This window comes from Falco punctatus, assembly GCF_963210335.1.
Source record: "Falco punctatus genome assembly, chromosome: 2".
Classification (NCBI taxonomy): domain Eukaryota; kingdom Metazoa; phylum Chordata; class Aves; order Falconiformes; family Falconidae; genus Falco; species Falco punctatus.
Genome location: NC_137581.1, coordinates 24783286 through 24800540, shown reverse-complemented (window position 1 = coordinate 24800540; position 17255 = coordinate 24783286). Strand labels below are relative to the sequence as shown.

Genomic DNA, 17255 nt, shown 5'->3' with positions numbered 1-17255 from the left:
TTCAAGGAAAGTAACAGCTGCAATGAAATCCTTGGTCCATGAAATCAACAGCAAAACTGTCATGGACCTCAATAAGACCAGGATTTCATAAGCAATATATGAAATTAAGGAGATAAAGTTAACAGTTTCTATTCCTAATACTCTAGACTGGGGCAGGGGGAAGGTGGAGAGCTGAACTGCCCCAAGCTCTAATCAAAGAAGCTACATGATCTAATTCTGTTGGACCCTTTGAGACAAAGCATTTCTTTTCTGCTAATGACCGATTTCCAGACAAGTCAACTCTAATTGAAAAATCTGTAAAATGAAACATTAGGAGCAAGTTTTACAGTTGCATTTGTGTAGATCTCCTTTCATCCACATCTTTGTTCTAAGCATTTTTTTGGACAGTGCTATGAAGTTAAATCTCCCTGGCAATGGTTAAAACTGGTAACTATTAAGCTGGACTCACTAGTTTTCATTTATGACCTTGGGTTTTGTAAGGAAAAAACCTGGAGTTTTTAATACCCTAGTTTTATAAATGGGTAATTTCACCTAGCTTGCTTATAAATTAGCACTGTTTATAGCTATTTTACTACCAGGATAACAGTTTACATGAAAACCCATTTATTTCTAGTGTGCAGCAAGTTCAGTTCTGAATGTGTTATCTTTAATTTTGCCTTCAGATTTACTTCTTTACACACTGCTTGAACGTGAACTTCTGATCAGGAGCCAAGGTTGTTCTATGACCTCATCACCACCATTTCTTATACTACCTGTATGATGTGCCCTTCTGCTGGTGAAGGACAATGCGCAAAAAGCAGGGAAAGGGAAAACATAAAAGGGTCTAACTCCAGTGCTACTGCAATGATTATGACACTGTTATTTACTTACTACATCTAACAAATGTAATATTGGATGGGAATAATTATCAGTATGTCATTTACCACATCTAGGTTGTTATGAAAAAGGGACACTTCATCATTAGTATTTTGCTTAGTGTCTTATTTATGTATAATTGTATTTTCCACATTTTTTATTATTTTTATTTTCCTTTTTTTACCTTGACCCATTTTTTGTTTCCATCTCCTAAAAGTATATAAAACATTAAATGTTTTAGCTTTCCAATCTGTATTCTTCAATTTAGTGCACTTCTAAGAAGAGAGTAGTATAATTAAAATAAGCACAAACTTTTGTGCAGTTTATGCTGAAACTCTGCAACAGGCACCTCATACTGACAGTTTCATATGAAAACTAAGCCACGCTGTTAAGTTTTCACTTCCATAGTTAAAACTTTTCAATTATTTTGTATTCTTATATGGAAAAATGTTTGCAGGTTCATCCAAGATTACACAGTTCCCTTCCGCCTCCAGTGTTGTCAGTTCATAGAACATTTATATACCTTGTTAAGAACAGCAGATACTTCAGTAGGGGCTGAGAAAGACTAATAAAAATGTGTCTTTGGGTGAGGATAAGCCTCTTGGATAATTATGGGTTTTTTTCACCCTAGCTTTTGATCTTTCCATGTACTGCAACTTTATGGTTTCCTGTAATAGAAAGTTAAGTCATAGTTCAGTAGTCCAATGTTTAATAACATCTCTGTAATCTGGGACACAGAGCATCCTAATGCTAGAGCAGTATTGCTCTTTGCCAACAGATAACTGGAGTTGTCTAATCAAAAACTTATAAACATAATTTTAAATATACTATGAAGATATACAAAACCATATGAAAAAACTACATAATTTTCTGTATATTTATATACATGCACACCTACAAAGGAAAGTGTCCTTTACACAGTCAGTGTAAGGAACCCAGTTTGTAAGGCTAATGGTGAGACATTCTGCAAGTCAGGATAAGTAAGATTACTTCATACATTGCTCAAGCCACTGTTATGATTTTCAGGAGGGTGATGCAATTGGCAGCCAGACAGAGCCCACAGGACAATACTGTCTGCCTAACAGGAGGCACTGACACTACATCCACATGGAAAGAAACTGCTCGGCCTGTGTATAGCTAGGTCCCTAGACGCTGGATCCATCACCGCCATAACAACCAGCATTCCTAAAATGTATTTGAGAATGGGCAGGGAAAAATGCAGGTTCTCAGAGAGCCAAAGGTAAAGCTGTTTAGGGGAAGTAAGCAGTGCTTTCATACCTGTTTTAAATGGTTCAGGGGTGTCAATGCTAAACTTGATGCTGATTATTCTGGGTAGCTAAAGTTCCATTCTGCTCATCGTTAAGTTACTGTAAAGGGGCATTTTTTGGATGTTTTTTCCCACCTCTGAAGTTGAATTGCAAAAGGCAAATTTTAAATCAGGTCATGCCTTAGTTTTGGTGCTTTTTAATTTACAGTTAGAGGATGCAGCTCAGATCTTTTAAAGTGACTAGTGACCTGGTCACTTCAGCATCACCTATCAATTTCATTCAAATTGAACAGAGATAATTTTGATAAAGTCAAAAAAAGAAAATAAGGTTCCTTTGGCAGCGTGTCACTTCTGATGCCTTAAAATTGAAAGTCAAAATTGTTAGACACCCCTTGAAAACGTTTGTTCATGAGGGTTCTCCCAATTTTCTGTCTTGGTTTCTGTAGTAAAAATGTTAGGAATGTCATGTGTGTGCCCCTTCCTGTTTTTGCTAGATGACTTTATGTGTTTCAGGAATAAACACCAAACTTTTCCACCATACCTGAAAGGGAGAAGCAAGGGATTATCAACCTGGACTTACATTAACCCACAGACTCTTTAAATACTTGAGTTAACTTAAAGAAGAAAACTTAAATGGTTTGATTTAAAAGCACATGTCCTCTTACTTGGATTTCAGTATCATGTGGAATCATGATCTTCAGAATTTTCCAGGTAGACCACACCTTCATCTTTAATGTCAGCAAAATTATTCATACTTTCGTGACAACTTTATAATACTGACATGTTATCATTTGCAAAGCAGCTTTATAATACTGAGATGTACTGACCTAATCTACTGAGTCAAATGTGCCAAGAAACACTTTTTGCTCTATCTTCCTGCCTCTACTGTAGCTGAGTTCTATCAAATCTCTACAGTGTATTACAAAATTTTAAATGAAAATCTAACTACAATTTAGCCAAACTAGAATTATTTTGGTAAGTATGAACTATGTTCTTGAAAACAGGCTCATTAGCCAGTTTCAGGTCCCATCTCCCAAACAAAGGCATACCACAATACCAGGAGAATTAAACTCTTAAAATGATCATGCTGTTCAAGCAGATAACAATGTGAAACCTGGAAAGGGAAACATTCCCAACAACTGAGGCTGAGGCAGACTGATAGTCTGAACATTTCAATCTGAATAGTTCGGAAAATTTCAAGGCACTGAAAACAAGGTTTTCTGACAAGACATCTAAGGCACACTCAGCTTTATTTGTCCGTCAACTCTACACAAAGGTAGGACTTTAGTCCAGTTAGAAATACATGCAAATGTTGTGTATAGCAAAATTTGCCTTTGTTTTTTGTTTGCATCTGTTTTTTTCCTGCCAGCATTCAGAGTAAATTGCTACGGTTGTAAATATGCAGTTGCTTTACTCCAGGAAGCATTGGCTGTTCTCATTAATTGATCTTGACTTAATTGTTTGATTTTCTGTCTATTTACCAATAACTAGGAGAAGCGTTAAGTCTTCTAATTCTTCCTTGTAAAGGGCCACAATTTGCTTAACCATGAATATTTAATCAAATCATGGCCACCCATTACGTGTTTGTTTAATACACTGCAGGAACTGTATCACAAGGTTTGCATATGGGTGGCTTATTTTGTTTTTCTTTCCCATTTGTGTTTGACACCCTTCCCACAGGAAGGAAAAAAAAATATATATAAAATTTAAGTCAGAATACCACAAAAAGTTTCATTAGGCAGGTAGGGAGTACTCATAAAGCAGTCTCCTTTAGCCTACAGTGGCTGGCTCCCCTGTGGGGTCTCTCTGCGGTCAGCAAGGCGGACAGGGATGCACAAGTCCTACCGTTCATCTCCTGCTCTGAACAGCCCTCCATGCAGGCTAGTCCTTCCCAAAAAGCAGCTACAGAACCGCCTAGAGAGCGTAACTTTGCCAAGCTAAAATTATGAAGTGAGCCTTTGTGAATGCCAGTGGGGTCTCACAAGGCATCCTTGCTTCTGGTGCAATGCCCTAGAAAGCACGATAAATGTGTTAAATTCGTGTGAGGTTCTAAAGTCCTACTATACCTACCTCCCCTCTCAAAGTTAAGTTAATCATTATGGTACTTGCAGCTTATGGCATTAGCCTCAGTTGTTTTCAGTGTTGTTGCTGTTGCTGCTGCTTCTGTCTCTCTGTCCTGTATTTCTGGCATGGTTGGCCGCACGCTGGTGTGGGCAGCCATGGAGATAGAAGCAATGGTGACAACAATGGCAGCTGAGGCAGGAATAGTGGAGCAGCAGCAAACCTTGTTGCTTATGATACACCTTCAGTTTATCCTTCCTCTGCTGGGAGTGAGTTTTGTGAGTTCTGGCATCCTTAATGCAAGTTAAACGCTTTAGCACCTATCCTTCTCTATTTCAAAATAGGTTACTTAAGTAGGAATTTTTTGTAGATTCTTTTTTTAAAGGAAGACTGTTGACAAAAACTCATTCTCTTATATCATTAAAAAGTGTGTATATCGCTGTTGGTTTTATTTTTATACTTGTTCCATTTCCCTCACATAATATATTTATTAATTTAATGCCAGATATAAATTCCATTTTATTAATTACATTTTTGTTGTTTTATTACATGAAATCTAATTAATTACATAAATTCTATTTCAGTTTTTGATTCTTTTTTCCTGCCAATCATTTTTCTCTAATTATTATTTACCTTGTCATATATAGGCATTGACTCTAAACAACTGAATTTATGCTTAATTTTAAATACAACAGGTTGGCTTAGCCTATGTGAAGTGTAGAGCGCATGTAAATCATGCTCGGTCACAGCTACAGAGACAAAGCAGACTGATGGGACTAACAGCAATGACAATAATCCTAAAGGCCCTGATAACCATATGAGAAACCCCATAACAGAAATATTGGGCGCTGTGCACCTGTTTCAAAACCAGATATTCTGAAAAGATAAAAAGTTTGGTTCTAAATCTCCATCAGGGAAAACAGCCAGGAAATAATATGCATTTGCCTAATACACTATAAAAAGCAAGAAATTCTATGGCAAAAAAATACTGAGCTTGAAAACACTGCAAAAATCCTCCTAATTTAAACCCAAGAATGGTTAGGCAAAGCACTCATCACTTGACTAGAGAGATATTACTTTTGAAGTATGCAATGATAAGGACACTAGATTGCCTTCTAAGTATTTGTCTTCTAGCCTGAGGAATGGAACTAATGTAATTTCAAGTGTCTTACTTGATCAAACTGGGGGTCTTCTCCTCGTTGCAGAGATTTGGTCAGTGGCTTCTCCTAAGAGGAAATACAGTAAATATGTATTACTGAAAACCAATACTATGATATATTCTATCAACTCTACTATTATTTTTCCTGTTAGATTTTTACTCACATAATTTGCCTCCTGATCAGTTTCATGCTGGAGCTACCATTTGTTTCATATGCAAAGGAGACCTCTGCATAAATATGACCTAACACTGACATGATGTCTTTAGTGTCTTTCCAAGAAATAAAAAGATTAACCATCTATTACACCTGAGTTACTTGGTGCTCACACTGATGATAAATTCTTTCAAAATCATAAAAAACACCTGTTATTTCCTCTAATACAAAACCAAGGAGCTCTATTTAGGTACATGATGTACTTACCTGTTGTACTACTACCTGGCAATACAAACATGTCCATAGATACAGTGCATCACGCAGTGCATACTCAAAGAAAGTGATTTTAGAAGGATCCCATACCACAGAGTTCATTTTTAAGGAACATAATTGTGGAAGAAATTATTACTGAAAATAAAAAAAAACCCTCATTTTTGGAATGGAAGCAAATTTTCAGGACACATTCCCAGAGTACCTGCGAGGGCCAAGGAGAACTGCCCATCTCAGAAGGAGTACCCATATGTGAACATCCATTTACCTTTATGGCTTTCGTGCCAAGCAGGCTCAATTACTAAGGCATGTAGAAGTACATAGTCCATTGAAAAATGCAACAGTGTACAAAACCTGAATCTCCTAAACCACACTGAAAATAAACAATACATGAAGGCAGACGACAGTCTGAAAAAATATGTCACCACCACAATTCTGTGCTGAATTGTACTACTGTTGCTGGTGTCTGAAATGTGCCAGTGCCTTATTCATTAGTAAATCATGCATCTTCTTCTACAGCTGCAAGATCAGGGCTCTCCCACCAGCTCAGCATGAGATTTTCTGTTCAGCTTTCAGCAAACTATTACACTCATGAGCATCTGTTAATGTATCAGGCAAAACACTGTCACTGCCAGGGGATGTGAGATGCAAAACAAAGAAATCTGTAAAGCTGCTGAGATAATGGAATGGAGAGACTTGAGGCAGTCCAAAGCTTTCTATTATTTCATGTTTCTCTCTGGAGAAAGTGTTACCCAGTATAATCTGCTGACTGATTTTGAAATTAATTATGCTGATCCATTTATAATGCCAGCTGGCAAGGAGGCTGGCTGCAGGGTGACCACAGTATCCCCTGACTACCTATCAAATAGAAAAATCAACAAAATGTTTTCTACTGAGTCACTGATTTATCCAGGACAGTCGTTAATATTTTTCATTGTTATCTCTAATGTCTAAAGTGACTCCTTCAAGTGACATTAAGGCAACTATTAATTAGAACTTTATGGCAGATTATTTGTAATGAACAGACACAGTAAAACCCTTTAGCCCAGAAAGAGACAGGACACTACCCCACCTGCAGTCCTCCTCAATCAGTAACTCTGTGCTACCCCACCTAGTTGTGTCCATGGAGGACAATACTTCTTTTGTCTATTGTCCCACAGTGAAAAGGACAGCAGATGAACTTTCAAAAGCAGTGTTCGATTACTTTAGAAAGAAAAAGATTCCTTAAGTTTTCATGAGTCCTGGACAAATCAATGTACTGAGAATTAGTGCAGTTTAGAAAAAAAAACCCAATACACAATCTTCTTTTTTTTTTTAATTAAATTTCTGATTCTGTTACAAAAGACGTGTGCTACCACAGACAAGTTTTTTAAGGTCTGTTTCAGTAGTGCTTTAGCATGCAGCAGTCTTGTGTTCTCATACCCGACGCTGCAATGTTTGGCTTTCACAGTAGTATCTAAAATCCTGCAGAAATGCATCCAGTGTTTCAGGCAGAAATAAGGTGTGAGATTCCTTGTCACATGTTTATCTGTAAGGTAGCACAATTAAATGAAACAAAACATGCTCTGGGAACCCAGGTCTGGAACTGCAAATCTGAAAATGTCCTAATCACCTGTCCCCTATCTCTGGAAGCACAGACACACCTCACAACTACTTGAGTTTCCAATGATGATGTTCCCCAGGGGCTGTGCTTCTGAGTTAGCGAAGATCCCCCCTCCATTTTGACAAGGCAATACCACTCATCTCTTTCTCTCTTACAGGCAACTAGACCAGGGCTTCCCTAGCAATGGTACATTCATGGGCCATGCAAGACTTTGTCATAGCAGAAGACAGCCCTGGGATGGAGACCAGCCAAGGACACCCATCAAAACCCAGGAAGGGTGCTGCCGCCATAACTTCTCAATGTCTCTAGTCTGGGGCTTTAACTTAGGCCTTTTTCTCCCCTTCATCCCATCCTGCACCTACTGTAGTTCCTGCTGTTTCCCCTCTCCTTGCACTCCTGCCAGGCAGCAGCTGCTGCTGCAGCTGTCTCAGCCTCCTCTTCATCCCCCTGTTCGGGTTGCTGCTGTTGCTGCTTTTTCCTCGGCTCTTTCCAGCTACAGTGCTGCCACTGACGCTGCCTGCCGTGACTGCAGCGACAGCTCAGCCCAGCTGGACTCAAGCTGACCCCATGAAGCCAAGTGTCTCTGCACATACCCGCTGTTCTGGGAGCGAGCTGCCCATGTCAGAGCAACTCCTTGCACCCCTGTTGCAATGAATGGCAATAACCATGGAAAATTGTATTTGGAGCTTGGAGATTTGAGAGAAGTCAAAGTAGGAGCTATTACTATTTACTTTATTCCTAATGATGAGTACTGAATAGATAATGAGCTGAATGAAGATGAAGGGTCAGATAAAAATATGGGTTTTGGCGTTTAAGAGCTTCTAATATATAAAAGGATGATTGCTTGCACAGTGAGGGTGACAAGTAATCAACTCAGGAAGATGCTGCTGAGTAAATTCAAAGACAGCTCAACTACACGCAAGTGCTTCAAGTGTTCTTTAAAAACAGCAGGTTTTTCTTTAGGCAATAGATAATTTCTTCTCATCTACTGTAAACAACTTGCCTATTCTATACCACTTCATTCTAATATCCTTAAAAATCTTACCATTTCATTTAATACAGCACTTTCCACATTGTTGGTATGGCAGCTACTATATAAAACATATTTATACTCATGGTAGACATTTTTAGTATATACCAAAGGTTCAGGACTGGCAAAGGCAAGGTTAAAACATATATTAAAGTGAAATTGCCTCTAAATAATAGACTCCATAACAGTCTGTTTACTCTGGAGATACATTTATTTAAAAGTTTTAAAAAAAATCTTAAAAATGTTTTCCAACCTCAAGGCACTATTTTATTTTTATTTATTTTCTTGCCCACCCAGTTCAGAAATGGCAAAGAGGCCCTTTTACATTATGAGTTGACTGTTTGAGTCTCTGTAGCTATAATACATGCTACAGAAATGTCTTCCAAATCTTGGATGAAGAGGTAGGCTGAATTTGGAGCCAAAGCCTACATCCACAAAATATGAATAAAAAAAGTTTTGATTAATCTGAAAGAGCCCCTACCTTTCTGTGCTATAAAAAACATCAGAAAATTTCAGAAGAATGGGCTCTCAATAATAACATTTCCATTTTTAATCACCAAGTTAAACATCCTTATTTCTTGTTTGAAGTGCTGCCTTCAATTGTACACTCTGTATTTGTTCATGCTGGAAACTCCCATGACATGAATACACATTAGAGATAAGCAGTAAAGATCAGCAAAGACATTTTTGCAAATAATATTTGAAACTATTGTTTTTCAATAAAACTATCTAAACTTTTTGCATCACCAATGTTTACAAACCAAAATGCTCACCTAAAAATTAATTTCCTTCCTCTGCCCCACTACTGTTTTGAAAACATTAACAGAATATAATAGAGTAGACTATGTTGAACATGCAATGGAAAATGTGTATTTTAACACATCTACACACATCAACTAATTATAATATTTATAATTTATCTAAAAAATAACAGATCAGTCAAACCGTCTATTCACATGGGCACACTAAAACATTTCTCCAAAGACTGTTAGGTACTTTTAATGGTTAATACATTAATGCTTTTTCAGGGCTGCTACACAAACATAATTGGGTAAATTTACACAGGAATAGCTCTTCTTGCCCACTTGTCACAGAACTGAGTGTTCAGGGAAACATGAAAAAAAAAGGATGTTGTGCCTATTAAGCTTCACCATGCCATGTTATAATAATATATAATGCCCCTTAGAGTTATTTCTAACCTCAGCAACTATTAGGCACATTATTCCTACTGAATTATGACAGGGTACTGTATTGACAGAGTACTGTAAACCCTATATTTTTATAAGAGCATGGAGGATAAAAGGATATTTTGATACAAAATGTAAGTTTTGCAATGCATGCTAAAAAGCAGCTACACATACTCTACTGAGTAGTCTGATAGGATGGAAGAGTTCCCTAAAAGAAACAGCAGAACCGACCTTTTCACATAAAACAGAGTAGACATAGACCACATTCATACTACAGCTACAATATATATAAAATGCATGAAGTGCAGTCTTAAGAACCAAAAAAACCCCATGTGTAATTCTTTCCTGCTTACAATGAATCATCATTATGGCAACACACACACCTCCCCTCCCCCCAGCATCTTTGTGTTACATTCTTTTCAGCAGGAAAGGAAAGTGGTGTTTTGTAAGAAAAGGTCTGCTCCAAAAATAGCTGGATCAAAGATACCAGATTTTTTATTTTGCCATTGGTTTTTATATATATATATATAAAATATATATATATATAAAATATATACAGGTATTGGAAAACATATCGCTGTCAATCTTGCATTGATGTGGTGCGTAGATTATTATCTGTATCATCTAGGAGAAAATGCTATGATACCTATTTGCTTGTTAAGGCTAAGCACATGCAACTTTATTCCACAGAGGCGCATGGACCCTTCAGATGCACCTGAACTACCAACTTGTTGCCTTGTGGACAGTTTGTCTGGTCCCTGCCTCCACTTCAGCTGTGTGCTCCTACCTCCTCCCTCCCGGAACGGATCTGTGCTGATCCTGCATTGGGCAGGTTCATGCAGCTGAACTTACAAGTATTCACTTCTGTTTTGCCCTCTCAAAAACTGATAGAACAGTCTATGGTCCCATTAAAAAAGCTGTCATACTGAAAATAGTACTGGATGTCTTGGGAAATATTTTTCATCTCTTATTTACCTTTTTACTATTTGGGAATTCTCACCACCACCCTAGGAAGCCTAGTTAATTTATGTCTAAGCAATTAAGAGAGCCAAGCTTTTTGACTGAAAAGCACAATTTGTTTCCTCTGATCATCTCCCAAATGTCTCACACCTGGAACTTCTATGAAACAGGCAATTAGTGTCCTGTCACAACCATTCTTTGCAAGTCAGCAGGTCCTCATGCATAAAAATATAAATTACTGGTTCAGTGGATGACAACAGAATCTTTCATTTTCTTGCTGCTCTGCTCAGCATCAACTAGCTGCTAGATACCTCTTTTAAGAGGCTGCGTCAGTGACCATGGTACACAGATAGTAAAATAAACAGAAAATAGGATTTCCTTTATTAAACTTTGAAATTCTAAGCATACACCAAAGGAAATTCTAAAGGCAAACATAATAAAAAAGATATGATAATATAGCTTCAAGAAAACACCACAATTCTGCATAAGACAATATTAAAGACTGCAAAAACGTTAAACTGATGAACATCAAGTAATTTTGAAAAGTAAGTAAAAAAGCAATGCTAATTGTACAAGGTATTTCATAAGGAGAAAAAAGGCATTTCAAGTGACTACGAAATGTATGTAAAAGCATTTTACATCTCCCATAAATTTTTATTTTAGCAAACTCAGGTCAAAAACCTACTTGGCGTTATAGTTATTGCATAAAAATAATGAAAGGTGCATGTTTAGAAGACAGGCTCAGTACTATTCAGTCTATTACTTCTTCACGCAATTGCTTTTTTCTTTGTAATAGCTCTTGTTTCATTCATGTGTAAAAAGATGTGCCCAGTACTGCTGTGCTGCTGAATACAAAACTATGTATGGAAACATCAGTTCAGCTTCAAATACAGGTTTTCACTCACTGGCTCTGACTCTTGCCTCTTTGCCACCACGTCATGTACTGCTCTGACTCAGTGATAGCTTATGTCATCACATCAGGTATTACAGGCTAATTTTTGTCTGACTATCACATTGTTTTCAAAAGGCATCTTTTACCTGTGCTGTCTAGCAACAAAATTAAAATGTGGGCACTCAGATATTTTGGTTATGAGAATGTTTAATCTGAAGTAAATGATGTATCAGAAAAAACAGCTAAACAAGCCAAAGAAATAACAAACATTTTCAGAATGAATACTCTACAGATGTAAATTCCAAGCAGCCTGAAGAGAGACATAAGCCCACTTAATTATAGATTGCTTTCTAAGCTATTAGATGCACAGTGCAAAAATTAGCACTGCAACTTTCCCAAAATAGCATGGAACCTGAAAAAAACCCCTTACAGAAAACAAACAAAAAAGTTCTTTCTTTCAGTTACCTTCTGCAAACAACTCAAAAACTCTGACATTCTTACCTGAACAGTAGAAAAATTTCCAGACATGACTTGAACTCAGTGTGGATAATAAACAATCACAAACTTTAAACAAAGGTTAAACGCTCTTTACAGATAAATGGGTAACTGCCAAAAAAACCCCTCTCAAAACAAAACCCCTACTGCTCTCAGCATTTGCTTCTTCTCTAATATTTTCCATTGTGACATAAAATGCTCTTCTGTAGGTAAGAATTAAAAAAAAAAAAGCCTTTTACTAAGGTATTATAAACCCAAATAAGCTGATGGCTACCAGTTGACAAGTTCCAAAAGAAATATTTTAAATACATGCATTTGTAAAATCTGAAAGCTTGAAAAGAGTACTAAGGATGACTTTACTGAAGTCTGAGGCAGACTCTAGCACAAGTGAGAAAGCAAATTTTATTGGCTGTTTATCTTCAGGTTTGTGTTAATAGGAATTCCTTTTAAAAATTGTAACTTAATGAACGCATAAAAATCCTCTGTCTAAACACATGCAAATTGTAAGGTGGGCTATCATAATACTTTCCCTTGGGTTTCCCTGATTTTAATTACTCCAGTACTATGGTGTAGAGAAAAAGAGGTGAATTTTACAAACTGTATGTTTGATGAATTTTAAAAGAGCACCTAGAAACAAAGTGTGGATACTTAATGTTGACAACAGTTCCATCATAGACCTGTATAAGTAGACTGACAGATTCTGACTTAAAAACTTCCAATGTAAGAAGATAAAATTTTGTTAATTGGAACCCAGTTTGCTGGGGCAGGTAATATGTTAAGTTTTAGGGGCATCTGTACTTATGATGAAAATTCATGAAAGGACCATGATGTACAGCTTGAGGAAGGCCTATACAGTTAATACAATGGATGAACTAAGACAGTGCTAATTGAATTTTAGGTACAGGATTGAGTTTATTAGTAGTCCCAAGTCTAATGATTTACATGGGTTAAGTTCGACACTATCAATACTCCCAACTTCTATACTGATAATCAATTATTACAGATTCAGTGATTTACACTCCTAAAGGAGTTATCAACTAAACTGATAGTTGATTGTAAATTTGAATGTTCAAAAAAACTCTAAGCCATTTTAATTCAGTCATTGCTGAACTAATAAAAATGGTATTAATGAAATGAGAAAGGTCTGTTATAGGAAGCAGCGGTAATAAAACTGTTGAGTTGGAACACAAGATGGCTATTACATTACAAAGCCTGACTACAGCAAGACACACAAAAAAGACAGGTTTTTTTGCTTATATGATGCATTTGCTTCAAGGTGAGATATGTATGATTTACTTCTCAAACCGCATTAAGTAAATACCTATTTCTCCTTCTGTTGTTTGTGCTGAGACCCACTACAATGCATTTTCATAAAAAGGTTTCTCCATAATAGGAACACAAACGTGCTCAAAATACAGACACCCAGCCCAAGCTCTACTCCCTAAAAACAGTTTTCACCTTGCTCTTGATGTGAAGCCAGGAAAAATGCTTTCTGGAGTCATACTCTTAATAATTCTTTGTATAAGGCTTCAGTCAAGAGTGGTGTGATGAGATGCAGTAGGAGAGTTCAATATCTTTCATCTATGAGCCTGTGAGACTGGAATAAACATGATGCTCTGAAAAAACATTTGATACAGTGATTTGTATGCAACTTATTTTTAGCATTGTAAGAACACAAGAGTATGGAGATCTAGACTTCCACATCCACGTTAAGACCTTTGCATGAAACTGCTATTCAAAGCCCTGTTCCAGCTGTTCATCAAGGTGGTTCGGCTAGGTGCTTTTCATCAGCCAATACAAGTATTTTTAAAAAATATTAATTCAGTGGTATGCCTATAATAATCACTTCTATGAAGAAAAGGTTTTTGTGACAGCAGACCTCTGTGGAATAGAAAACCTGAAAGATCCAGTGGTCAATTAAATAGATGTAGGAGATAAAGTTACTGCAGTCAAAAGTGTGTAAGTGGAACAGTACTGTTCCCTCCTTTCCGTCTCTGACACTTCTTCTGAGAGCTGGCAGAGTGAGAGGATGCTCTTCCCTGACCTTGATGCACCCTGGTCATTTGGTACATGTTTGTTTCCTAAGCAAAGAAGTTAACTGACGCTCCAATCCTATATGCAAAGAGTTTTACACCAACTGATTTATGAAGAGCAAAGTTATTTCTTCTGTGCAAGGCCATGGTAGAAAAATGCAGGAAGCTTTTTTTTTCCTGCAGAGAATGGGGGATGTGTTGCTCCTCTCTTAAGCTCATCACATTCTCCGAGTTATTATGAGAGCACTGTCCTCACCTTCGGTCAAACCTCCTGCCCATGGTGGGTGCAGGGCTACAAGGATTTAGGGGACCTCTGGGTTCCAAGCAGTAGATTAGGTTCCTTCTTTTAATGCAATTGTAAGGAACTGGTAAAATGGTAAACTGGTAAAAATAAAAGCAGGGAGGCTGGGAAGGGTGGGCAAGCTTCCCACATATGCAACCCTTAGGAATGAAAATAGAGGACTGGCAACAGATCTCTGCTAAAATGTACAGCAGAGTAAAATGGAGAATGCATGTCTGGACGTCTACATCCAGGATACTCTATGACCAGGCAGGACAGATACCCCACCAACTACTGAGTACTGAGCCATGGCTGTGCCAGAAAGACTCCTGGCTTGTTTCGGGCAGGGAGGTGGCTGGGCAGGGCCATGGCTGGACAGGGCAATGGCTGGGCAGGGGGTGGCTGGGCAGGGGGATGGCTGGGCAGGGGGATGGCTGGGCAGGGCCGTGGGGAGCTGGAGACCAGCCCTGCTGTGACGTGGCTGTGGCTGGGATGTTCAGCCCAGGCACCTGGAATGGGGTCCTGGGCTGTGGGCAGGGGTGGGCAAGACTCGGAGGAGACCATTAAGGCTTATTAGTGCGCTCAAGGCGCTGACTGCTGGTTACCCATTCAGAGTAATCTGATCTGATTTAATCAAAACTATAGGAAGCCCTTATCAGTTGACTTGAATAAATTTAGAGTTGTAATTGCAAGGCTGCTCCAGGCACAGCTGAGAGCTGTAAACAGAAACCACTTTCTCTTAAGCCTCAGACAACCAGGGGTAATAAATGACAGCTTACTGACCCCACTAATGGTCTGCTGTCCTGCAGTCACTGCTGCTTTTAACATCAGGTAGCTACTTACTGTCATCAGCTAGGCATCTGTTTAGGTAGAATAGACTGATAGATGAGGAAAGGTGTATTTTTAAAAGTGAACTCCAGAAATTCTGATGACTGTCAACAGTCTTCTTTGAACTTCCTTTATTTTGGGCTTTCTTGGCTATGTGTTTATCTCAAAGGCTGTAACTGCACCATAACAGATGCGTCCCCAGGTGAATTGATCTGAAGCCTTTTTTTCCCAGTTACTGGTAGCGGTCTGACAGACTTCTAGATGCCAGGGTGCCCTTGCAGAGCTAACATCGTTCCACTGTTCTTTTACTACAAGTATGATGGCCATAAAAGCCATAGCTTCCACCTGTACTACATGCCCAGCTAAGGAAACAACTCCTCATCGGGTGGATTTCAAAACTGTGAAAGTATTTAAGTTTTTCTCATATTTGTCACACCACCAGATATGCAAGGGCAAATAATAGTGTAATTTGAGCTGCCTGATGTGTAAACTGTACCACGCCAGACTCATGCCCAGAAAAGAGCACATAAATTTAAATTTAAAAACTTAGCTCATTCCTGATGAAGCAGTACTTCACTGCCTTCAAACAGGAGTCTGAAAGCATGCAAAGGATGATGCTGTTGTGAATATATGGAAAGATACTTCTTTAATTCATTGCTACTTATCTGGCAAGAATGCTACTGAAGCACATGATTTTCTTTCTGTCCTTCACTGACAGACCAGTGATAAAACTGACCTGAGATGACTGTAGTACAACTTTCATTTTCTGGATAGTGGTAATAACCAATATTCTTAAATGACACAAAAATGTGATTAGGGGCATGTGGTAGATTGTCTGCTATATTTGCAAGCATTGGTCAACACGTGATGCAGAGTGACAGCCTCAGTGACCTTGGATTGAATCTGCCTTCCAATGTTAAATCCTCTTAGCGATCTGTACCATCATATGTGCCACTGACTATCCTCCAACTGCATTCATGCAGCAGCAAAGCCCAGAGACAGTGGGTGTCCTGGAGAGTTTTGCCATCACATGGTATCTGAAACCTCAAACAGCATTCTACCCACATGCTCAGCTATGGAAACCCTGAAATCACTGAGGAATCTGCTGTTGACATTGCCGGGCTCTAAAATGTATTTTTATGGACCTGTATCTAGCTGCAATTGCCAATGCCAATGGCTATGCAAAACTGTCCTTTTCCTTCCTTGTTGCTAAAATGGCATGAACATTTTCCCTTAGTTTTGTATGGATGCTGCTGACCCACACTGCATCCTGTCTCCATCCTCCTGCAATCCCCACAATTACTTCTGAAACCCTACATTTGTCTCTTCCTCTCTTTTTCCAGCTGTGTCTTTCATACTCTTTCCCTCCCATGTTTCAATTCTACGACGTGCCCCCCCTGAATTACATAGATGTCTCATCTGTCACCGCTGCTTCAATCACACAAACCTTTCCAGGTCTTTCAGGAAGATAACTGTCCTGAGGTTCAAGATTAGCCACCCTACAAGGACTACTGCTCTACACTTGGCTTCTGCTACAGGTCTCAGCCTGAGATACGTGCTGAGATAACTAGATGGAGATATTACTTCTGAGGTGATGAGTGGAAGGGGAAGTGAAGGCTCTTTATGCCACTGGAGTTGCCTTCGCTGTATTGATGCTCTCCATCTTCAGTACTGAAGCTTGATTTTTCCCATGTGTTTGTGCCTTCACATCTTTTGAGTACATGAGTAGAGCATGCTTATTTCACTGATGATATCTCCCAGGCTTAGCTGCCTCTCTCACTACTGGGGTAAAGAACAAGCCGATCTGGCCTAGTTTGGGCTTCACTGGCGCATGGGCAGAGCTGGGTTTTGAGTACTGGACTATACTTGGAGAGCCAGCGAAGTTCCAATGAAGGTTGATAAGTGAACGATGGAAGAATGATGACTGAGACCACTGTTCTGCTTAACTGATTTCTTGAAACAGAGGAGTTAGCTGCTGGTAAGTCTGAGTAGAAAGAAACAGAACTAAGGGGACAATCCAGGCAGAAATCAAACTTAGTCCTTAGATATAGCTAGGAGTTGAATAAAATACTGAGACCAACTATCAGTCTAAAAAATTGACCTGGGATCCAGTCAGCAACCTGCAGGAAAGAAACTCTGCTGAGCAGGCACTTCCTAGGAGCACTAGGGGATGGGCCTTCT

General features: G+C 38.6%; 1 protein-coding gene across 6 annotated transcripts in view; it reads right to left on the bottom strand.

The window, feature by feature from the left end:
* The window catches only part of FRY (FRY microtubule binding protein), a 217527-nt gene that overhangs the window by 118574 nt on the left and 81698 nt on the right, over nucleotides 1-17255 (bottom strand). For all 6 annotated transcript variants that reach the window (XM_080377495.1, XM_080377492.1, XM_080377493.1 and 3 more), the window contains exon 3: nucleotides 5356-5409. In XM_080377495.1, coding sequence (XP_080233621.1) covers nucleotides 5356-5409 — 54 coding nt within the window. The remainder of the gene's footprint in view (nucleotides 1-5355; nucleotides 5410-17255) is intronic.